We start from the raw sequence: 24221 nt of genomic DNA, 5'->3' as shown, positions 1-24221 counted from the left end.
CTCCAGCCTGGGCAACAAAGTGAGATCCTGTCTCAAAAAAAAAGTAGGTAACCCTTGAGCTTTGCTTTTTGCAAGGGCTACCTATAAATATGAGGTCTATTATGTACCTTTCACTGCATGTTTCTGTCTTTTTTTTAGGCTGGAGTGCAGTGGCATGATCATAGCTCACTGCAGCCTCAGGTGTGTGCCACCACATTTTTGGTTTTGGTAGAGGTGGTGGTCTCACTGTGTTGCCCAGGCTGGTCTCAAACTCCTGGCTTCCAGTGATCCTCCCACCTTGGCCTCCCAAAGTGCTGGGATTACAGGCATGAGCCACCATACCTGGTTTATGTTTCTGACTTTACCCTTTACCAGCTAAGAAATGCTTGTCTACCTCTGCTCTGTAACTCCTTTGCTCCCTAGAGAGACATTTTTATAGAGGAGGATAACTAATGTTTATTGATGTTCCTGGAGCTTTATTTTTCTTATGTAATTTAATCTTCACGTCAACTTTATGAGATTAAGATCTTTTTCTCCATTTGACATATGAGGAAAATGAAGCTCCAAGAAGTAAGGTGACTTGGTTAGGATCACGCAGCTAGCAAGTGGTAGAGCTGAGTTTTTTGTTGTTGTTTTTGTTTTGTTTTGTTTTGAGATGGAGTCTCACTCTGTTGCCAGGCTGGAGTGCAGTGGCGCGATCTTGGCTCACAGCAACTTCTGCCTCCCAGGTTCAAGCGATTCTCTCCTGCCTCAGCCTCCCTTGTAGCTGGGACTATAGGTGTGCACCACCATGCCCAGCTAATTTTTGTATTTTTAGTAGACACGGGGTTTCACCGTGTTGGCCAGATGGTCTCAATCTCTTGACCTCGTGATCCGCCCACCTTGGCCTCCCAAAGTGCTGGGATTACAGGCGTGAGCCACCATGCCTGGCCAGAGCTGAGTTTTAATCACAAATATTTCTGACTCCATAGCTGCATTTTGTCCATTGTGCCACTTATCAATTTCTTACATGTAGATTGCTTATTTCAGATGACCCACTTCTTCAAGACAGCTAAACTCTTGACATCAAGAATTCTTGCCCAGTTACATTCACTGTAACAGAAAGCCATAGGTTTCATCAATATAATAAAGTGTGGACTTTGAAGTCCAAAAGATTTGGGTTCAGATCCTGGTTCTGCCTCTTAGTAGCTTTGTCAATAATGGCACCCATCTTATGGAGCTGTTGTTTGGTTAAAAGAAAACAAAATGTCCCTAATAACTGTTCATTTCATTAACTACCCACTAGCTTCTTCCCTAGGTTACTTTAAGAGAGTAATGATCTTTGAGCCTCAATTTCCTCCTCTTTCAGATGTTTACAGTGAATGTAGGATCAAGTGAGATAACGCATATGAAAGGTTTTTGAAGAACACAAAGCCCTATATGTAAACTTAAGGTAGTGTCCTCCATTCCCATAGTCCCTTTTTACTGATTCTATTCACTGGTTCAAAACCAATTAACATATCTAAATGACTTTTACATGTTAATTTGGCTTAGAAAGACCAGATGGTATCTTAGAAAATTAATGGATAAGGTAAACGATTGGCCTTACCTGTCTATCAAGACAGAATGTATGTTCGAAACAGACCTTCAGCTAGCTACCCTCTGCAGTTACAGTATCTACACCAGTTGACTGTCTGATGTCACTGGCAGAGTAACCCTGTGCTCCAGCCCACACTTTTTAAATTAAACTGAGGGATAAACTGTAAGGAGGGGGATCTGGATTCAAGTTAATACATTACTATTGAGTTTAAAAAGGTATTTTGAGATTCTATATAGCACTTAAGAGCTGTTATATAAATTGAGGTTATGGTGCCTTTTCTATCTTGGGCCCTTATTGCTGCAAAATCACCAATGCAGGATGAGTACCTGTTTCAGAAAGGGACATTGAACTATCTGTTCTTTCAAAACAATTGAGAAGTAGGACTTGACTAACTTTATGTATTATTGCCGTGGAATCTTGTCTCTTTCCCAAATCAGTGGTCTGGTATTGATTTCTTTGCTTATAATGATGTAAAACAAATCTCCAAAGAACAGATGGCAAGTGGTTATATACTAGGAGTTGTTGGCAGGTTTGGAAAAGGATATTTTACACTAAATGCTAAATATAAATGTCTCTTTTAAGACCCTTTGGTATTTCCAGAAGTGCCCAATTGATTGTACTATTATTAGGGCTCTGTGAACCCTGCCTTTGCAGAGATAAGCAAAAGACACTAACAGTTGGCCCACACAAACAACTTTTTCTGTTTATCTTCTTAAATTCCCTTCCCATACTAAGGGAATTTATAATAGTCTAAAGGGTGTAACTGTCTCTTAAAGAGACTAAAAGTTCTTTAAAATGTTGCAAACAAAAAGTCAGTGGTAGACTGGGCGTGGTGGCTCACACCTGTAATCTCAACAGTTTGGGAGGCTGAGGCAGATGGATCACCTGAGATCAGGAGATGGAGACCAGCCTGGCCAACATGGCAAAACCCCGTCTCTGCTAAAAATACAAAAAAAAAAAAAAAAAAATAGCCAGTCATCGTGGCGGGCACCTGTAATCCCAGTTACTCGGGAGGCTGAGGCATGAGAATTGCTTGAACCCAGGAGGCGGAGGTTGCAGTAAGCTGAGGCACTGCACTCCAGCCTGGGCAACAGAGTGGGACAACATCTCAAAAAAAAAAAAAAAATCAATGGTAGAATTTAGCAATTTGAAAGCCAAAGGATATCACCCCTCCTCCTTAAATACCAAATCCACTGCAGTCATAGAGTACTAACTGTATGTTATTTTAGTTTGCTCAAGTTGCGTAACAACACACCATATTCTATATGACTTAAACAACAGAAATTTATTTTCCCTATTTCTGGAGGCTAAAAAATTCAAGATCATGGTTCCAACTTATTTGCTTTCTGGGGAGGGCTTTCTTCCTGGCTTACAGCCAGCCACCTTCTCTTTGTGTCCTCACATGGCAAGGAGTGAGGGAGAGAGGAAGGAAGAGAGTGCAAGGGAGAGGCTATGCACTGGTATCTCTTATAAGGACACCAGTTCTATTGTATCAGGGCCCTATGCTTATAACCTCATTTAGCCTTAATTACCTCTTTGTAGGTACTGTCTCACATTGGGGGTTAAGGATTCAACATATGAGTTGGTGGTGGGGAACACATAATTTAGCCCATAGCACTCTACCTCTAACCCATCCTGCCTCAGAATATCTGTCCTTATAGCATGCAAAACACATTCCAACAGCTCCAAAAGTCTTATTTATGACAGCATCAACTCTAAAGTCTAAAGTCCAAAGTCTCATCTAAATATCATCTAAATCAGATATGGGTGAGATTCAAGGTATGATTTGTCCTGAGGCTCTCCAGTTGTGAACTTGTGAAACCACAAGTTACATGCTTACAAAATACAACTGTGAACAGGCATAGGATAGACATTCCTATTCCAAGAGAAAGAAATCAGAAGGAAGGAAGGAGTGATAAATCCTGAGCAATTCCAAAACCTGGCAAGTCAAGTTCTATTAAATCTTCGGCCCAAGAATAATCCTCTTTGGTTTGATACTCTCCCCTGCAAGCCCACTGGGGTGGCACCATCACCACCATGGCTCTGCATAGTGGCGCAATACTGAGGCACTGGTCATGGTTATCCTAGCCTACCAGATCTCAAGAGGCAGCTTCACCCTTTGAAACTGAGGATGGAACAGCCTTGCCTACTGGTCCTTTGGTGGGAAAAGCAGCCCTGATGTTTCTGTATCACTTTCAGGATCATTCTTCCCTTTCCTTGAAGAACAGTACATGTTTGCAGCCAAATAGCTCTCTGGGTTAGTCCTGTAGAATCCAAGTTCAGTAGCCTTCCTTTATTTTGTCCCACTTTGTCCCTTTTAATTCAAACTGGCAATGTCTTTGCTGGTATAATCCCATTATTATCCCTGACTTGTGCTGAGATGGCTGGTTAAGTCCATAAGTCATATCCACCTTCTCTTTATCGAATAGTTGTTTAGCCACACCCTTGGTATTCTCTTAGAACAAGCTTTCCCTGTTTTTTTTTTTTTTTTGAGATGGAGTCTCACTCTGTCACCCAGGCTGGAGTGCAGTGACACGATCTCGGTTCACTGCAGCCTCCACCTCCCGGGTTCAAGTGATTCTCCTGCCTTAGCCTCCCAAGTAGCTGGTATTACAGGCGTCCATCACCACACCAACTGCTTTTTGTATTTTTAGTAGAGACAGGGTTTCACCATGTTGGCCAGGCTGGTCTTAATCTCCTGACCTCAGATGATCCACCCACCTCAGCCTCCCAAAGTACTGGGATTACAGGCATGAGCCACCACGCCTGGCCTCACCGTTTTCACAGTATGGATAGACTGCAAATTTTCCAAGTCTTCACGTTCTGGTTTCTTTTTGCTCAACAATTCCTTTTTCAGTTTGTCTCTCTCCTTTCACATTTTACTATGAGCAGTCAGGAGGAACCAAGCCACTCCTTCACTTTGCTTAGAAATCTCAATTTCATCTCTTGCAAGTTTTGTCTTCTACAAAACACAGTCCTGCTAAGTTCTTTGCCACTTTATGACAAGGATTCCCTTTCCTCCAGTTTCCAATAATGTTCCTTGTTACTATCAGAAACCTCATCAGAATTGCCCTTAGCATCCATATTTCTAGCAACTGTCTGTTCATGGTTATCTGGGCTTTTCCTCACATGCATCTCAAAACTCTTCTAGCCTCTACCCAATTCCAAAGCTGCTTCTACCTTTTAAAGTATTTTTACAACAGCACACCACTTCTCAGTATCAAAATCTCATTCTGCTCAGGCTGCCATAACAAAATACCATAGACTGAAAAGGATAAATTTATTTTCTTACAGTTATGGAGGCTGGAAGACCCAAGATCAAGGTTCTAGCTGATTTGGCTTCTAGTGAGGGCTCTCTTCCTGGCTTACAGATAGCCTCCTTCTCACTGTGCCCTTACATGACAGGGAGAGAGAGAGCACGTGAGAGAGAACACAAGAAGCATGTGCAAGCACGCCCCAGTGTCTGTTCTTAGAAGGACACTAATCCTCTCACATCATGGCCCCACTCTTATGATCTCTTTTAATTAATTACCTCCTTGTTAGCCCTGTCTCCAAAATGCAGTAACATTGTGGGCTAGGGCTTCAACATATGAAGAGGTTGGGGAGAGAGACAATTCTGTCCATAGCAGGTGTCATGTTTGTCTTTGTTATAAAGTAAGTGGTTTTAACTCAGGACTTTTCCTGGATTTGAAGGTTTTCCTCTTTCATATTTATTCTAATCTTCATTCAACATGATTAGCTTTATTATTTGTATTGGTCTTAAATGAAAAGGCATCACAGCACTGAATAAAGAGCTTTGGAGTCAGCTGACCTGGGTCCAAGTTCTGAAGATATCACTGTGTATTTTTATGCAAGTCATGCGCCTCTCTTGGTTTTCACATCAGTGTATATTAACTGCCCTACTTACCTCAGATGATTGTTATAGTACATGTGTTTATGTAGTGAATCAGTTTTATAAACTGTAAAGTACATATAAAATAATGCATTATTGTTATTAACAATAATGGAAAATTGCTGCTCAACATCTTATAGATCACTCACTATTATTCTTTCTTAACATTAGGCTTTGGCTTGAGCATATTAGATAGGTTCTGCATTTAGGTATTCTTTCTCTTTACTTCAGAGATGTAAACATCTTTGTTTTTCCTTAAAATTATGAGAGAAAGCTACAGACAGCTTCAAGAATTTAAATATTTCCAAAAATTGGAAACAAACTAGGTACCTTATATTAAGGAACCAATATAATAAATTATGGCACATAAGTCCAATGGAATGTTTGTAGCTGCTAAAAGCAGTAATTATGAAGACTATGTAAAATTATGAAAAACATTTTTTAAATGTCACATGAAAGTAGCAGAATACCAATAACATGATCATAACTTTAAGAAAATTGACCTACAAAATGGTAATACTCAAATAATTCCTATGTCAAGGTGGTAACAGTTATTTTGATTAGTTAAAAAATGATGTCCTAATGTCTTTTCAATTAAAAAACAAGAATCAGATTTTGGATCATTTAACACTAAGCTTATTGAAAACAGGTATCCTTAGTTATTCATCTCTGTAGTCCCATCCTCTAGTACCAATTATAAACAGCACCTGTTTAATGCTACTCGGCTTTTGCATACTCTGGTTCCTCTCTCTGGACTGCACTTCTCCCGGGAGGCAGTATAATACAATAAACAACTTCTGCATTGTGATCTGCTGTGACCTATTTCAGAATCACCTGAGGGATCCTCATTAAAAATGTCATTTCCTACAGAATCAGAATGGCTGGCAATAAGGCCTTGGAAACTGCATTTGTAGCAAGTACCCCAAGTGGTGCCTATGTACAAAATGTGAGGACTGTTAACAAAGTGGCTAAGAATTTAGGCTTTTAAGTCAGACAGACCTGGGTTTAAATCTGTGCTTTAGCTACATATTAGCTGTTACCTTTGCCATTACTTGCCTTTTCTATATCCAGTGTGTTTATCTGTAAAATGGAAAAAATACTTCAGGTCTTCTTAAAACCATTGTAAAAAATCACAGAAGTTAATATGTGTGTAGTGATATATATACACACACACACATACACACACACACACAGTGCTGAGAGCATCATTTGGCACAAAGTTAAGCATTTAGTAAAAGTTGGTTATTCCTTCCTTTTCACATACTTAGAAAGCTCCTATGTATTCTTAAAGAATCCAGCTCTGAATTTTCTTCTTTAATTTTCTGAGCACATGTTGCACGCTATACCTACTGGATTTCTTAATCATTGTATTATCATGAGACAGTTGTATAATTAAACAAAAACATGCTTCCTCTCCCCTCTCCCCTCTCCCCACTATTATACCTGACCTTTCCCATGGCGGGGACCATGGCTTATTAATTCTTCTATCCTTAGCATCTATTATAATATCATGTACATAGCTGGCATTCAATAAATATTTCTTGACCCTTCAAAAAATGTTTACTGTATAAAACATTGTGATATTTGTTGTAGTTTACAGAAATACATATGAATGAAACAAAGGCCTTGCCCTCAAGAAGCTTATATTCCAGTAAGAAAGACAAAGGCATAAATAATAGCTCTTAAAACAGATTATAATGAAAGTTCAGAGTGGTATGCAGAGATGTAAAGATAAATGAAGATTAATGAATGAAATAAGTTATTAACACTTATCTTGGGGCCAATAAGAAAGGGCCTTTTGTATCCACTTTGCTATTCTTTGTGGTAAATGCAGTACATTGAGAGAATAGTGGAAAATTAGGCTACGGAGAGATTAGAGAACAAATTTAGAGATTTGAGTGATGAGCTTAAGAGGTTAGACTTTATTTTGTGTTTTTTGGGAAGCCACTAAGTATTTTTAAACAGAAATAACATAAGATTTTGGATGACAACTATGGTAAGAGAGGTCAGAAGGACTGGAAGCAAGGAAGCCAGTCATTATGCTATTGCAGTAGTCCAGGTAAAATGAGACCTGATGTAAGGCAAAGGAAAAGAAGGGGCAGATGGCTAAAGAGCTGAGGAAGGCAGTAGACCATGTCTGGTGAGTATGGGATTAGGGCAGTGATGCTAAAATTTCAAGGTAGAACAACCTCCAAGAGAATGGTGATGCCATTAGTTGAAATATGAATCAGAAAAGCCAGAAAGATGAGATCTCAATGGGTTATGCCCATAGGGCAGCCAAGTTGAAAGAACCCCAGGATCCAGGTAAAAATATGGCTTTGGTACTCAGAAGAGAGCTCAAGCCTAGAAATGTGGTCATAGACTTGATTTAGTTGAAACTGTGGGACTACATGAGATTGTAATGGAAGAGTCTGCAAAGTGGGAAAAGGCCCACACATCTAAGTGACCCAAAGCAGGAGCAATTGGAAAATCTGTAGCAAAAGGCAGGGCCCTACAGGCCAGAGAGTCCAAGGTTGCAGAGGGCTTGTGCAGAATGAAGACTCAGAAGAAGGCAAGAATTTAATGTCTTGTAAGTCTCAAGAAAATGCAATGTTGGTAATAATTGGGGTGAATGCCAGACACAGTGAGTTAAAGAGTGAATAGGAAGAGGAAGCTGTGGAGGCAGTGAGCACAGCCTACTTTTTAAATAAATGTTTTGGTGAAAGAAGAGCCAAATTGATTTCCAAACAATATTTAATTTTCAACTCCCATTTTCCATCTCATCCATATCTTCTTTTATCCTCTCTTCCCCATTTGGTGAGCCACCACCCAGATTGCATTGTCTGTCTCTGTGGGCTATATATTGGCTGGCCTTCTGCCGTTAACTTAAATATTCCTGCTCGCAAAGTAAAACTTAACATAAACTTAAGCCTGAACTTAACTTCCCTGTTCTCTAAATAAAAATCTACCTTGCTTTTTCCGTTTCAAAGAATCTGGTTAAGCACTGACCAAGTACATAATCCTCATATCCTCATAGTAGACTAAATCCTCATATCTAAATCCATAGTAGACTAATCCCTCATATCCTCATAGTAGACTAAAGCCAATTTTAGAAGGGCCTTCACCATTCTACACAGTGGGAAACTAAGGCCAGAGAGGAACAATCACTTCTGCATGGGGACACCAGCTTCGTGGCAGGCTACCTCCTGACTCCTAGGTAGAACCTCTCCTATTATTTCATGCCTGAAGCAGTAAACTGACCTTGCTTTGTCTCAGTGTTGTTTCTTGATGGAAAAATGACAGCCTTTTGCTTAGAATCAGGATGGACAGTTGGCAAAATTATGGCTTAGTATCACTGAGATATTGTTTTTTCATTGCACTTATGAGATCATTTTATAAAAAGTACTACCATGCAAGACCACAGAGGAAATTTGGATGCAGTTACTTTGAAGAGGATGCTAAAAATTTCACATAAGCAAAAAGTATAAATTTTTTAGTTATTTTCCAACAGTTCCAGAATTGGGATAGTAGGTATCTTTAAAGTAGTCCCAGTCTTTGTTCTCAAGGATAGAGCACACAAAACTCAGTAAAGATGTACACTTCCCTGTTACAAAAGTGGGGCTGCTTCCTTTCTTCCGGCTGTGCCAGAATCTTGTTAAAAGCTTGTAATAATGTAGAGGTGAACTGTGGAGACCAACATCTTTTACTGCATTTTTGACTCCAGAGTCTCCGTTTATCTCATTTGGGTGGATGCTGACAAAACAGGATACTAAATGAAAAAGCATTACAGGAACAACTATGATTGGTAGGAATTTACAACTAGTTCAGACTATATATACAGGCAATTAATTACTGGCTTAGTGGTGAGGGAAAAACTAGAGGGGAAACCACTTCCACTTTCATAATTCAAAATAAATATTTTTAACAGTGAAACTTTACAGAAAGTGATTGATCAGCAGCCAACTACACATACTCATGGCCATCCTAGTTTGGTGTCCATTTTGTTTCAGGCTCAGTGCATACAGAAGCACCTGAGTCTCAACTGGGAATTGATTTAGGAAGGAGAGGCTTTGGATGTTTGTGTAAACCTGGAATCAAAATGAGTAGTCTGGTGGGAAAAGGGAGCATGGCTTTAATTAATGAGGTGAGAGGATATAGTTGAGAATCACAAGTTGGAATTCAAGTTAATTGAATTCCTAATGTGGGCCCTGAGCTGGTTATTGGACTACTCTGTGCCTCAGTTTCTCTAGTGTGAACATCCTGGGCATCATTCTGTCAGCCTAAATTACTGGCTAAGGAACACAAGTTATTTTCATTGGATACACATGCTGAGTGGGAGAGTGAAAAGCTTTGGTGAGTACAAGTCACAAATAAAATGGTGAAATCTTACACAGTTACCTTCTTGAATTTCTCTTCTAGGATCCAAAATCACTTTCTTGGGCATGTGAACATTTTTGCAGCAATTCAAGCTGTAAATTACCTGGCCTACCCAGCAGTTCTCATAGCAGATTCCTACAACATGGAGTCCTGAGTACTTTGGGCCCACACAGCATTTTATATATTAAACACTTAATCTATTTTGAATATAGTTGTAACAGCATTGAGTGTGCGTGGGTCTTAGCTCTGTAGCAGCAAGTATAGCAATACTCCTCCTAGGCAGATCAAGGAATTGAGGTCAATCACTGATCAGCCTGTATTCTTAGAGTGGGATTATACCAAATACTGGATATCAATTTAGAAGTTGCAGGGTTTCATTCTACGCTCACTCCCATTTGCAGTTGTACTTTTGTGTGATATGACAAAATGGCACAGATGATGTAATGTGTGTGATTGTTAATGTTTCTCATTTTTGTTCCTCCACAATTCATTCCCTATAGCATCCATCTCACTTAAGTTTCACTGAGGCACTATAGAATGCATAGAGTGAGATGGAAATGAGATTCCCTGCTGAGAAACTGGAAGTAGGCTGAAGGCATACTGGGCCCATAATGGAAAAATCAGAGCTAATGTAGAATATTTTTGAAGAGTCTTATATTTTGTAATTACTGCTTTCTTTGGGGCAAAGGAGAGAAAATTGAATCGAATGACAGAGAGCCATGTTGTTTTGTATAGTTTTGTGCAGTACAAAATCAGCAAACCCCCAGGGCAGCCTGGACTCAACAGACAGCCCTCACTGATCAGATTTCATTCATTTGTGTAGTCAGGTCATTCATGAGTGTTTATTATTCAGATTTATCTGCCGTTGCCCCCACCCCATCACCTTGCCAACTTTTATCTGTTTCATAAAAGCTGTTCATATATTCTACCTGTTCCGAGTAAATAAGCCCTATGGCAGCACTGGATCAGATGCTGCCTTTTCTCAGAATCTTTTACAGACATATGGAGCAAGTACTATGTGCCTTGCTCTGTGCTAGGCCCTAAAGATACAAGTATCTGCTTGTAAGATAGACAAAAAAATGTCGGAGGAGGGAGGAAAGGGGACAAGGGTTGAAAAACTGTTGGGTACTGTGTTCAGTACCTGGGTGATGGGATCAGTTGTACCTCAAACCTCAGCATCATGAGATATACCCAGGTAACAAACCTGCACATGTACCCCCTGAATCTAAAATAAAATTGAAAAAAATTATAAAAAACAAAAACTTTTTAAAGATAAAAAATGTGATAACTGCAATAATAGAGATATGTACAAGATATGGAAGTAACACAGAAAGGGGGTTTAGGGTATTTAGCACTTCCTCTCTCTGATAAAAGTAATGCCTGAGAAGGGCTTTAAAAAGTAGGAATCCCTCAGGCAGATGAGGGGTGACAAGGAGCCCCAAACTGAGAGAACACCTGGAGGGTAGAGTGGGTGGCCGGCTGCAGATAGCTCAATATAGTAAGAGCAAATGGAACACAGGTGGGAAGTAGGACTGGAAAGGGAGGCAAGGCCAGGACTTTCTCCTATGAGGATAAAGCGGAGCCGCTAGGAAATTTAAATAAGGAGGAAATACCAGCTGTTGTTTTTTAATGGCTCTGTAGCCGTGTATGTGGAAGATGTATTTGAGGGGATCACATTAGAGGCAGGCAGACCAGTTGGAAAGCTTTTGTGGTTGTCCAGGCAAGTGATGAAGGTAGCAATAGAGATGGAGAAAAGAGGATAATTTGAAAGTTATTTAGAAGAAAAGTCAATGAGAGTTGATAATTAATTAGCCATAGGGAGTGAAGATGCAGGAGAAATCCAAAGTGAATTTGGTTTCTCATCCAGGTAACAAAGCCATTCATCAAGAGAGGGAGTACTGGGAAAGCAGTGAGTTTGGTGGGACGAAGAGTTCAGGTTTGGTTATGTTGAGTTTAAGTAATCTATGGGTTAGGACATATATGGGAAGAAATCAAGTAGGTCATTGTATAGATGAGCCTAAAGCCCAAAGACAAGGGTGCGTTACAAATGTAGACACGGAAGTCAGTAGTGTATATGACATGGTTGAAGCTATGAGCAAGCTTGCTGAAGAGAGTTTGTCAATGAAAAACTAGGATGGAGAGCAGGCACTCCAAACACCAGCACTTCACGGAACCTTTGGGAAAAAGGGTCAATGAAGAAGAATGGGTAACACCATGCCATTCAACGACAGATTAATTCCATAGTCATATCATCCAGTTTTGCACAGGTCCACCTTTCCCCCTATCCCTCTGACTTAGTTGCCTTAAACAGAGTATCTGTTGTTGAGAGAGCATCAAGAGGTATGTCCTCTCACAGGTCCCAGGCTTTGTGATCATTCTGAAAGGTTCAGTAGTGTTAGACAGCACTATCTTCTCCCCAGCTATTTTTAATGGGACTTTACAGTCAAAGCCCCTGATGGTCTACTTTTTAGAAGTTAGCTGTCTAGGTTGAAGTTACTACAAACATAAATGCTTTTTAATGACAAATTTGCCTCAAAGGTATGCAGGGCAGTTGTCATGAGCAACATGGAAAATGAGCCCCTGAACTGAAATGTATGTTTGGAATTAAACTTTTCAGGTTGTGCATGACGAACCATTTTCAAGCTCTGTTTCCCTGCTAAAATTGTAAATGTTGGGTTCTTTGACCCGAGTCTGAGAAGGTCTCAGGAGAGGGTAATTTGGCTATGATTCTGGAAGACAATATGTTGTTTCCCCTCTCCCCCAGTTTTCCAACAGATGATTTATCAGTGGTTAAAGGGTCCCCACCCCCTGTATTTAGGAATCTGGTCAGAATGCTTCAGGATGCTGTGTCTTACAGATGGGAAGTGCTCAGGAGCCATGAGATACTTGTTTGAATGATCAATTGATAATGAATTAATATTTTTCCCTTCTCTGTCCTCACTGATCTTTATTAACCCAGACAAGCACCCAGTTTCCCTTCAAGCCTCTGTTTTTGCAACTGTAGGTTATTCATGTTGGTGCATATGTATATACCAGCTGACTGGCTGTCCCTTTTGATGTTCCTCTGACTCCTTTGGAGAATAGCTCAAGCGGGCATTTCCTGTGAGCTGGCAAGTGGGCGAGGGTCACTGTGCCCAGGATGGGCTTCTCTTCCTGTCTATGCTCTTCACACGAGGAGTTCCCTTGGCATGCATTTGGTATTGCCAGCATCATAGAAGCAAAAACTTATCCAGAAAGAGGCCCTATGGTGTATTTTACAAGAAGATTCAACCTTCAGCAGCCTGGTTTTGTTCTCCTGCTGCACAGTTTATAAGTAAATGACTCCTGGATATTGATATTGCAGCTCCCTCTAGTGTCACTGTGGCTCAGGCTCTCATAGCATTTTTTCTTGCCTTTCAGAAAATATAGACAGCACAGAATCTGCCCAATTCACAGCATTTTAAGTAGATTTTCCCAAACATAGCCAAGGCAAATATGAGGTGATTTTTCCCCTATTAGAAAAGGGAATGTTTAATGAAGATGTGGGACCATTCCAGTTCTAGTTTATTTTTATTCCTATTTTTAAATTTTGGGGGTCCTAGGAGGAGTCCTGAAGTAATCATTTATAGATTAAAGAGTAGCTGGCATGAACAAGTAGAATCTTTCTTGAGATTCCTCCTGCTAACTCTTGAGATGCCAGCTACTCTTCATAAAGAAGGAATGTGAATTCTTTTCAAGAAAGATAATGAGAGCCAAGAAGAAGTTACTTTAATCCCTGGTAGAGAAAATACTGGGTAAGGGCAGAAGGAAAAAATTTGACAGGAAGAACCCTATCCATTTGTTCTGAAAAATTGGTTTGTTTTCTGAAATAACTTTTGAACTAGAAATTTGTTATCTGAAGTCAGGTCATTTTGAGGTTTTTTTTTTTAACTAAAGGAGTTATTAATATTTGAAAAATGGCTACAATGTGGTACCTAGAATAATATAATACTCCTACCTAAATTAACATCATTGCAGGCTCCATAATAAAGATTTATGAGATACCCATCAAGCAAAATCCTATTATGGAAATCTCCATTGGTCTGTGTTTGGGTTGTAACTGTTTTCAGGGTTATGAACCAAGTAAAATCACTCTTTTTCCCTCCTCTTTTACACTCTAGTCTTCTCCCTTTTGCCTTTGCTCTTAAAGCTAGAGTGACTCATTATTCTTCAACCTGTCTATGTATTATAAAATGAAGAGATAAGGAAGTGCTGCCCACTCAGGTTAGCTATCTAGGGAGACCATTTTCCTTTAGAGCATCCAAAATCGTGAAACAATTTATCATTTCTTCTTCATAAATCACTTTGATCCTTTATCTCAAGTAGATCTGTGAAGCTAAACATAAATTCTTATTGTAGTATCCACACTCTTGTCTACTCACAAAGCTCTGGAGGACCTTATAAAAATGTGTGTGTCTGTGTGAATGTCTAGGTATAATTAGAATATCACAATTAAAATATGAGTCACAATTAGAATACCTTCTCTGCTTCTAATATTAAACTACAAGGTCACAATTTTTTTTTCAGCCTGACTTGACATAGTTAAAAACTAGACTTGGCCAAACAATTCTCTCTCATAGCTTTAGGTTGCCCTGTCTTGGATTCTAACATACTGCTGGTGTTAACTTGTTTGTCAGGGCTGACCCTGGCTTGGAGGTATTGAATGTTAGCAGTTTCTTTTTGTCTGTCCTCTATCAAATTTGTGGTCAGAGAGCCTCACTGCTGTGGCAGGTGGCTGTCAGGACTCAAAATAAAGATCTATTTTTCTGTTTTGCTCATTGTTTCAAAAAATTAGGATTCTCTAAGATTGCATTAGTTTGACATTTGCAAGTTGTTAACTGCTTTAGTCATTATCAGTGTTGCATTTGTACAACTTTGTAGTTTACAGATGTACGCCATATACTTGATCCCAATTAATCCTCACAACTGCCCTGTGAAGTAGATTTCAGTGTTCTTCATATTGTCTCCTTTAATAGGGAGACTGAGACCCAGAGAAATTAGTGAAATGCCCAAGGTTATACAGCTAGTAGCAAAGCTAAATCCCAGGCCTCCCAAGCCCTTGGAGAGTGTCCTTTTTTATAATGTAACAGCTAGAGTTTAACCATCCAATCTGATTCAGCCAAATTTAGTGGTATGAAGAGTTGAGACCCTTGAGCTTTCATTCCAGAAGACAGTATAATATTGAGCAAATTTAACTGGCAGTGGGGATAATGGTGCCATGTGCTGGATCCTATACAACTAAACAATGACTAGTATAGAATTTTTAAATACCTGGTAACACTTAAATGTGAAATATTGCCAACAGTGCAGTTACAAAAATAACAAATGTTATGATTGATGAGCATATAGGATTATATATTATACTGCATATACTAAGACTTTGAGAGCTTTCCAGAGATAATATTTTCTGAAAGATATGTGTTTGAACTTGAACTCAGGCTGGGGATGTCTGTTCAAGACCAGAAGTTTGCTTAAAAAATAAATACTTAGTATATCCTCAAACTGAATTAGATAGGTAGTAGAAGACTTGAAGGAACTTGTGCTCAGATATAGATAGATAGATAGATAGATAGATAGATAGATAGATAGATAGATAGATAGATAGATAGATTTCCATGGCACTGATCACTGATATCAGGCTTCTTTAACTGTAATAAATATGATAAACTAGAGAATAAGAGAAAGAGAGAGAGAGATGCTTTTCTCTGCTGAGACTCCCTTGCCTTTGATCTTTTTTTTTTTTTTTATTTAATCTATTTGAATGGAAATCAGAATGTGCTGCTTCTCAGAACTGGGTCCTATCTGAATCTTCCTAAGAATGTATACATTTTTCTTTTTAAATAAAAATGACCAGAAATTGCTTTTTTAAGTTTTGCTTTTCTGTATTATTGTAATAAACACGCAGTGTAAACACTACAGAGAGTGCATGTTCCTGGGAGCCTTTGATATTTGTAACATGTGGCAGTGTGCCCCTGCTGAGGAGGGAGAGCAGAGAATGACCCTCAGTTAACAGGGCTGTGGAGCAGACTCCAGACCAGACTATTATGATCCATGAACTATTATTAGAGACTCAGTCTTCCACGGTCAGCCTCTCTATAGCATGAGAATAACCCATTTGGGGGTGGTTTTACTTACTTTTTGCTTTGATAACCCCTTAAGAGTAGAAATACAATCGTCACAGTATGTAGAACTCTTGGCTAACTTTTTTTGATCAAAAAATTCTTCCTTGATCCATACCACTTAGTAAAGTTCTTTATGAAAGGTTTTATTGCCTCAATAGTGGGTATTAAATGAGGCCTGTTAAGAGAAAGCATAAAACTCAGAAAACCACCATTGAAATGTTGGCTTTGTTCTGACTAGGTCAGACCAGTGACTCTCTCAACCCTACCAGTGAACCATGAGTGCCAGTGTTGTGACCATCACAATGACATTCATTGAAAAGTTAGGAAAACCCACAGTTTACCTGGCCAATGTTATATCACTCTCCTAAGCTGTGAGATGTTGACACAAAGGGCGATGGGTGATGAAATAAGGTATTTTGGTCTCCATTATGAGTCCATTGGCCTGCTGTATCATTCTGGGCTACAAACCTCTGCAGAAGTAAGTGAAAAATTATTTCATTGTTGTTGTTCTGATGAGGTGCAAGGTTATAGTGGAAAGAGCAGGCTTTGGCATTAAACAAACTTAGGTTTGCACACATAACCCTGGGCTTTTTTTCTTTTTTAAATTCTTAGATCCTCAATCTACTTTGAAAGGTTAATGTGAGGACTAAAAATGATACACATAAAGTGCTCACCACAGCCTGGCATGTAGACAACCATGAGAAATGGTTACCACCATTATTATTGTCACTTAACATGGGGCAAGCCTTGCTAACAACTTTACTATATGATCGTTTGTCCCTAACCAGTCACCTTCCAGTTAATCTTCCCTGATACATCGTAAACCTGGTTATGAGAGTGTGAGTTTTGAATTGTTTTATTATCTTTCAGATCTGTAAGAGCAAAGCTAAAGAATCTCAGCAGTATTATCACAGCTTGGCTGTCCGGCAGAGTCTGGCTGTCCATTTTAACATTCAGCAGGACTGTGGTCATTTCCTTGCTGAAGTCCCTAACCGTCTGCTTCCCTGGGAGGATCCAGATGACCCTGAAAAGGATGAGGATGACATGGAAGAGACTGAAGAAGACGCCAAAGGAGAAACGGATGGGAAAAACCCAAAGCCCTGTTCTGAAGCAGCATCATCCCAGAAAGAGAATCAGGGAGTCATGAGCAAGAAACAGAGGAGCCATGTTGTGGTCATCACCAGAGAGGTTCCATGTCTTACTGTGGCTGATTTTGTGCGAGACTCTCTGGCCCAGCATGGGAAAAGCCCTGATTTGTATGAGAGGCAGGTGTGTCTGCTGCTCTTACAGCTATGCTCTGGTCTTGAGCACCTCAAACCCTACCATGTCACTCACTGCGATCTACGCCTAGAGAACCTGCTACTTGTCCACTACCAGCCTGGGGGGACTGCCCAAGGCTTTGGGCCTGCAGAGCCCAGCCCCACCTCATCTTATCCCACTAGGCTTATAGTGAGCAACTTCTCTCAGGCCAAGCAGAAGAGCCATCTGGTGGACCCCGAGATCCTCCGGGACCAGTCTCGCCTTGCCCCAGAAATCATAACAGCTACCCAGTATAAAAAGTGTGATGAGTTCCAGACAGGCATCCTCATCTATGAGATGCTGCACCTACCCAACCCCTTTGATGAGAACCCAGAGCTGAAGGAGAGGGAATACACACGAGCAGACCTGCCTCGCATCCCATTCCGCTCCCCCTACTCCCGGGGTCTGCAGCAGCTGGCCAGCTGCCTCCTGAATCCCAACCCTTCTGAGCGGATCCTCATTTCAGATGCCAAAGGCATCCTCCAGTGTCTGCTCTGGGGCCCCCGCGAAGATCTCTTCCAGACTTTCACCGCCTGCCCTAGCCTAGTACAGAGGAACACCCTGCTCCAAAACTGGCTAGACATCAAGCGAACACTGCTCATGATCAAGTTTGCTGAGAAGTCCCTGGACAGGGAAGGTGGAATCAGCCTTGAGGACTGGCTTTGTGCTCAGTATTTGGCTTTTGCCACTACAGACTCCCTCAGTTGTATTGTGAAAATTCTGCAGCACCGTTAATGTGTACCTGGATGATGCTTTTACTACATCTTCACCTTCTTCATGTCACCCATGCACTTCCCCTCCCTAGTGCTCACTCCAGATTCAAGGAAAGAAGAAAGACAAACCTCTATCCCTGTCCATGAACAAGTGGGTCCATTCAGAAAGGTTATCCACTGCCCCAGATTGAATGAGAAGCTGAGTCTGTCTTAACTTTACAGAAATTCAGCTGCACAAACTTGCGGTTGCCTTCCCTTGAAACGCCTTCTATCCTAATAGTCCCATAAATGCAGGTAAAAATGAAAATCCATATTCTTGAAGGGACAGCTTCTTTGCTATGAACTCAGCCAGTGAGCTGTGTCCATTTCCTCCATAATTCTGGATATCACCTATCTTTTTAGCACCAAGTATTTATTCTCACTAGCAGTAGACAGACTTAACCAGTCTCTACCATGACCCAGTAGACTCTGACAACAGACTCTTCCTTTAAGGTGTCAACAACTGACTTACTAGGCAGAACTGCCATCCTTAGCATCAGCCCAGTTTTGGTTACCAGGGACTATATCTTTTGTTCCAGGAGACAGTAGAAAGAAAAGAAAAGATCCCATCCTTGGGTCATAGACCCATTTTCATTGCCATTATCTGTAAGTGTGTGCACTGCATGGAGGACAGCCCTAATAGTCTCCCCTCTGCTGCCACTGCCTGATTCTCCACTCTGTCCCCACTTGCCAGTGAAGTTTGGATTTATCAGCCACTTGTGGCCCATTACAGAGCTGACCCAAGGTGGTGTCACCAATGCCTCAGCAGGGTGGAGTGCAGTTCAGAGCTTATAAATAGCTGGCAGGGCATGAGGAGATGATTTTCTTGCATGTGCAATTCTCTAGGGGCCATCAGGAAACAGAGTTTAAAGTACCCTTTGATTACTGTCAGAACTGTCAGCATTTGCAGTTTTCCCCGAGCAATAATTGGCCAGCTCCCTTCTATCAGTAGCCAGTGTTAACTAGTTTACCAAATGCTGTAAACAATTGCCCTGAATGAAATAGCTGTCAGTGGAGCTCTAAGATCTCCTTTAGAGGGCACAGTGAGGTGGGCTGTTGGGATGGCCGTAGGCAGGGGAGAGGAAGAAGGCCACTGATGAGACTGCTGACCTCCTCAGAATGTTGACCTCTTCTAGAGAGACTGCCTCCCAGTGTTTAAGTGGCTCATTGCTCCTTCTGACTCTCTGTAAAATGGCTCTGGAGGACAGCTCACAGGAATTCTGATTGCTGAGGTGGGTGATTGAGAGCTGTTCACCATGTGTGCAGCCTGTGCTCCCCTTCTATGGATATATGTGCAATTTTTGTATGTATTTTTTTTAGCTGTATATTACAGTGTTTATGTTGCAACTTCACCTGAAGCGAGTCTACAGAAACCTTCCCCCTTCTTCTCTTGGCACATATTTGCGCTAAGAGATGAGCGTTCCTTCCACTGGGGTTGTGTGTGTGTGTGTGTGTGTGTGTGTATGTATGTGTGTGTATGTATACACATGTTCACCTGTGCTTGTTTTATTCAAAACTGTGAGTATGTGTTTACTTTGACCTTGAAATCCCAAGAGTCACTCGAACAATATGTGTGTGCACTTGTGTGCCCATGTGTGCGTGCACACGCATGCTGGAAGTAGAGGCCAGGCCTCTAGAGAAGCAACCTGTGGCAGGGTTGACAGACATGTTCTCTGTGCCTAGTGAGTGAGTGAGCCCTGAGGCCCCTCATCTACCAGTGCAGAGTTTCCTTAAAGCCAAGACTGACTGTGCAGTATTACTTACATAGCACATTAGTGGCCTTGGAAATTTCTAAACTTTTAACATTTTTAACAGCTTTTCATGTGATTCATGTATATCAAAGAGGATCAGGAAAGGAAAATAATGTATTTTATTGTGCTCTTATTACTTTTTTAAGTGATTGTAATATGTGAGGCTCTATTTGGAGAATGTCCCTTATCCCCTGGCCAGCAATATAGGACTCACAGGAAAGAAGGCTGGTTAGCCCACAAAGAGTCTTGCCTCCTCTAGCCAGAGTGCAGGGCTCTGCTCCTAGGAATGGCCATGGAGTGGGCATGCTGCTGCAGGCCAGCAGTCTGCTCTTGGTGTCCTGGGGCATGGCCGCGCCTGCCTTGAAGGTTGGTTTTGGTTCATCTTAGCATAGAATATGTGCACATAACTCCTTGCCTGATTATGCACTGAAGGGCAGCACACAGACCACTGACCATGTCAGCCAGCACATTCCCTTAACCTCCCCCATCTCCCATCTTGCAATGTCTTGCATATTGAGATATACCTTCTCAATGTCATGTTCGTGGTGCCTTGCCCATGTAAATTTGAATGTTGACTATTTAATGAGGTTACATATTTAATGCCGAATGTTTCCTGGTCCCTCTATTTGTTATGTCTCTACTTATCTTTTTTTTTCTTTCTCTTTTTCTGTTATGATTTGGATCCAGTCTTCACTTTAACTCTATGGTATAATAAGCATGGACACCTCCACTACCATTATCTTACAGCACTGGTAAACCGAGCACCTCTTCATATCAGATGTTTTTAGTACTGTTTTTATATTCAGATTTGTTAAGGGCAAAAGATGAATGCAAACTAGCCAGAGAAAAGCCTCAGGCTTCCCAGAGACAGGTGGCTGGATTAATTTTTCTCTGGGTGATGGCCAAAGAATGTGAGATAGAGAGGGAAGGGGGTGTTACAGGTTAGAGCAGAATAGAGAAAGAAACTATATTTCTAGGCAAAAAGTACTACATGAGTTGGTCTTCAGAATATTTTTCCAAAAAAAATGAAATTCAGTCAGTTTAACATTATCACAAATATTTTTCATTTTAATTGTGGTAGGACCTTTGAATTTGTTCATCAACTGGAAAGAAATCCTACCCTCTGTAGACACATACACACACACACACACACACACACACACACATATATATATATATGTTTGAATTGTGACTAGTATAGCACTTTACATTTTCTCAAGTAACAGGAAGTTATTGCCTTCAATATTGATTGGAAATTGTTTTCTATTGAAGTCTATACTGTAGCGTTTTCCATTTATATTGAGAGTTTGAACAATTAAGCTCCTATTGGAACTTTTCCTTAAGCCACATGAGCATGAACAATCTCTGTGACACTTGGGTGCTAGAGAAACACAACAGTGGCTAAAGTAGCCAAGAGCAAGACTGAATGTATAGCAGAGTGCCTTGTTAGAGTGGTAACCTAGTCTTGGAAGCAATTCAGTGGATGTTTCATAAAGAGGACTAGAACTTCAAGAAGCCTCCTGTGCTGGCTGAGGTGAGCCCTTTTGGTATATGTACACTACTGGGTTGCCTAGAAGCCAATTCATGAAGAATAACAGCAGGATGAGAAAAAGAGTCACTGTAGCCTGTGGAACAACAATGTAAGAATCACCAACCCCTAGGCTGAGCTAGAACTGGAAGCCAGGAATATGGCAATGAGTTTCAAGATTTGCCCTCAGAAGATGAACTGGGTGAGGTATGGGTTGAGGTGAGGGCACAAGCACTCATCCTACCTACCCTGCTGCTGTTGAGGAGCTACAAGTAAAACATATTGGTTAGGATTTTAACAGTTGGAGTAGCCTCCCATTATCAGATTAAGTGGGGGTCAGTTTTGCTTCCAAACTCAGAATAAGTTTGTAAACATGGGAAAGTCTAAGCCAAGAGATCTAAAGCTCTAGAAATATTAATGACATTTCTGGGAGTAAAACTACGAAAAATTATATCTTAAAAGTTTCTAGTAGTATAAAGTTCCCAGGCCAGGCGCAGTGGCTCACGCCTGTGATCCCAACACTTTAGGAGGGTGAGGTGGGCAGATCACCTGAGGTCAGGAGTTTGAGACCAGCCTGGCCAACATGGTGAAACTCCATCTCTACTAAAAATACAAAAATTAGCCGGGCATGATGGCAGGCACCTGTAATCTCAGCTACTCGGGAGGCTGAGGCAAGAGAATCGCTTGAACCCAGGAGGCAAAGGTTGCAGTGAGCCAAGATCACGCCATCGCACTCCAGCCTGGGAGATTGAGCAACTTCGTCTCAAAAAAAAGTTTCCAGGAAAGATCTTTGGGTCCTACTAAGCGTCTCAATTTTGAGTTATGAATACTTTGGTTCTGGGAAGTAACCTGACATTTGGTTTTGCTGGAATTAGGGTTTTCGCTAGATTTGACTGCAATTAGGATTTCTTCTAGATTTTACCAGCAGTGATCTGAAAAAGTACAGGCTAGTCACAGAAATAGAGATGGATTTAGGATACTACACTATATTTCAAATGATTCTAGATGTGTAAATATAGTATGAACATTCTTGGAGAAGGGTGAGACAAACTGGACTTGCTGGGCCAACCCTGGCATGTTTTTCATTCTCCTCACTAGTTGATAAGGATTGAAAATTCTGCTCCAGCCTAATGAGTGAACAGGATGGCTGCCCACAAAACCAAGTTATTAGCTTTACGTCATCGAAGCTCATATTCTCAAAGGCCCAAAGTGCTGTGCCGAGACAAATCCAAGTGCTACTCTTGCTGAAGTGCGCACTGAAGTCCAGCTGTCCGTGCTTACAGCAGTGCCAAAAGTGGGGATTCCATGGACCAAAAACGGTGCCATAAGGGAAGCCAGAAGAGTTGCGGTGCAAGATCCTGGGAGAGATTATACCAAAGAAATCAAGCCTTTTTATCCTGATGCTTCTAAGATGATGAGGGTGAGCTGTGACAGATGCTGTGGGAGGGGAGTTCACATACATTCCATGTCAAGGCATTTAGCTGATAAATCCATCCTCAGAAAAGCACCTTTTTAAAAAGAAGTCCATTTTGTATATTAGAAGATGATGATGATGATGAAGATGAAGAAAGCCCTGGCAGATACAAAGTTCGTCAGTATTTAAGGAGAAGGATCTCTTCCATGTCCCCTTGACATGACTGTGGCTATTGCCCAAACCTCAGCTTGAGAACATCATATAATACTGAGAGCGGAAGATTTTTTTAAAGAGATATGGTAGTTTTAATAGGTTTGTTTAAAGAACTCTTGGGAAATTTCTTAACAAATTGTAATTGTTTTCATAAACCTTCCTACAGAGTTGTGTACCATTCATCATCACCATCATTTAATATCTGTAAGTGCCCAGAATGTACAAGGTGCTATACAGCCGTTAAACACCCCCTCCCTGCAACTGTTTAAAATTAGAATAGATTTTTGCATCACCCACTGCTAGAAGCTTTCCCCACCTAGGTGGGCTGCAAGGGCCTGCATTCCCAACATCCCATTACATGTTTCCCGCTCCAGAAAGTCTCTGGGTTTATTCCAGCTTTTTATCTTGACGTGTCCCATCCACCCCCATGGTTTGGTTTGGTTTGGTTTGGTTTGGTTTTTTAAATCAAGAAAGTTTCAGGGAATCAAAAGAGGTTGGACATTTTTTAACCTAGCAGAAGTACAGAGTCATATATTTTGCTACGAATATTGTTGTAGTACAGAAAACCCACTTTGCCTGTTAGTGTGTGGATAGTATGTGTGTGTCCGCACTCAATGATAACTTGAATGTTGAACCAGACATAGGGTTCATTTTTGAAAGGTTAAACCACACTGTTTCAGGAACTTGCTCCAAATACTACTTGGTTATCCCTTCCTTTACCAGTTAGAACTAAAGAGTGTGATGTATGAACACACTGGGTTGGGATTTTCTGTTGAGGATATGCAGGGGCATTTTGGCATGAGGCAAATACAGAAGCAAGATTTCATTCTACTTGGTGATTTGAATCATGACAGTCCTCATTCCAATCTCTCTTTAATTCTCTCTGGCCCTGCCCACACTCTATATTTGAAAATCTTGTTTTTGCTCTTTCCGGAGCTTCACCCCTCTACTTACATATTGTAAAGTTGTATAAATCTATCATTGAAAGGTCCCCTCTGCCAGCAGTGGTGCCACCCTTTGGTTTGCTGTGGTACTTTGCTGTGTACTCCGTGGCATCATGTTACTGTGTAAATAAATTCATTTTAATACACACTAAAAAACAGACAAATGCTTGTCCTTTTGACGACTCTTCCACACTGACATGCTGGGGAGGGTTTGGTTGCAGACATGGTTATGTCTTGTCCCCCCAGGGTAGGTGCCCTGTCCATAACGCAGGAAATGATGGCTTTCAGCCTGTGTGCCTTCTGCACTCTGGGTCCTCATCCCCTGCTGACATGGATTATATTTCTCTTTATTCCCTGTCTAATCTGAGGAAATC

At 40.9% G+C, this 24221-nt stretch overlaps 1 protein-coding gene across 46 annotated transcripts in view; it reads left to right on the top strand.

Moving 5' to 3' along the window:
- PEAK1 (pseudopodium enriched atypical kinase 1) overlaps positions 1-24003 on the top strand; it is a 310954-nt gene extending 286951 nt beyond the window's left edge. For all 46 annotated transcript variants that reach the window (XM_019011089.4, XM_063699071.1, XM_063699070.1 and 43 more), the window contains one exon: positions 16817-24003. In XM_019011089.4, coding sequence (XP_018866634.1) covers positions 16817-17980 — 1164 coding nt within the window. In that variant the 3' untranslated portion in view covers positions 17981-24003. The remainder of the gene's footprint in view (positions 1-16816) is intronic.
- The last annotated feature ends 218 nt before the right edge of the window (positions 24004-24221 follow it).

Source organism: Gorilla gorilla, chromosome 16 (genome assembly GCF_029281585.2).
Source record: "Gorilla gorilla gorilla isolate KB3781 chromosome 16, NHGRI_mGorGor1-v2.1_pri, whole genome shotgun sequence".
NCBI lineage: Eukaryota > Metazoa > Chordata > Mammalia > Primates > Hominidae > Gorilla > Gorilla gorilla.
Note: the sequence above shows the minus strand (reverse complement) of the source record. Positions and strands in the feature narration are given on the sequence as shown.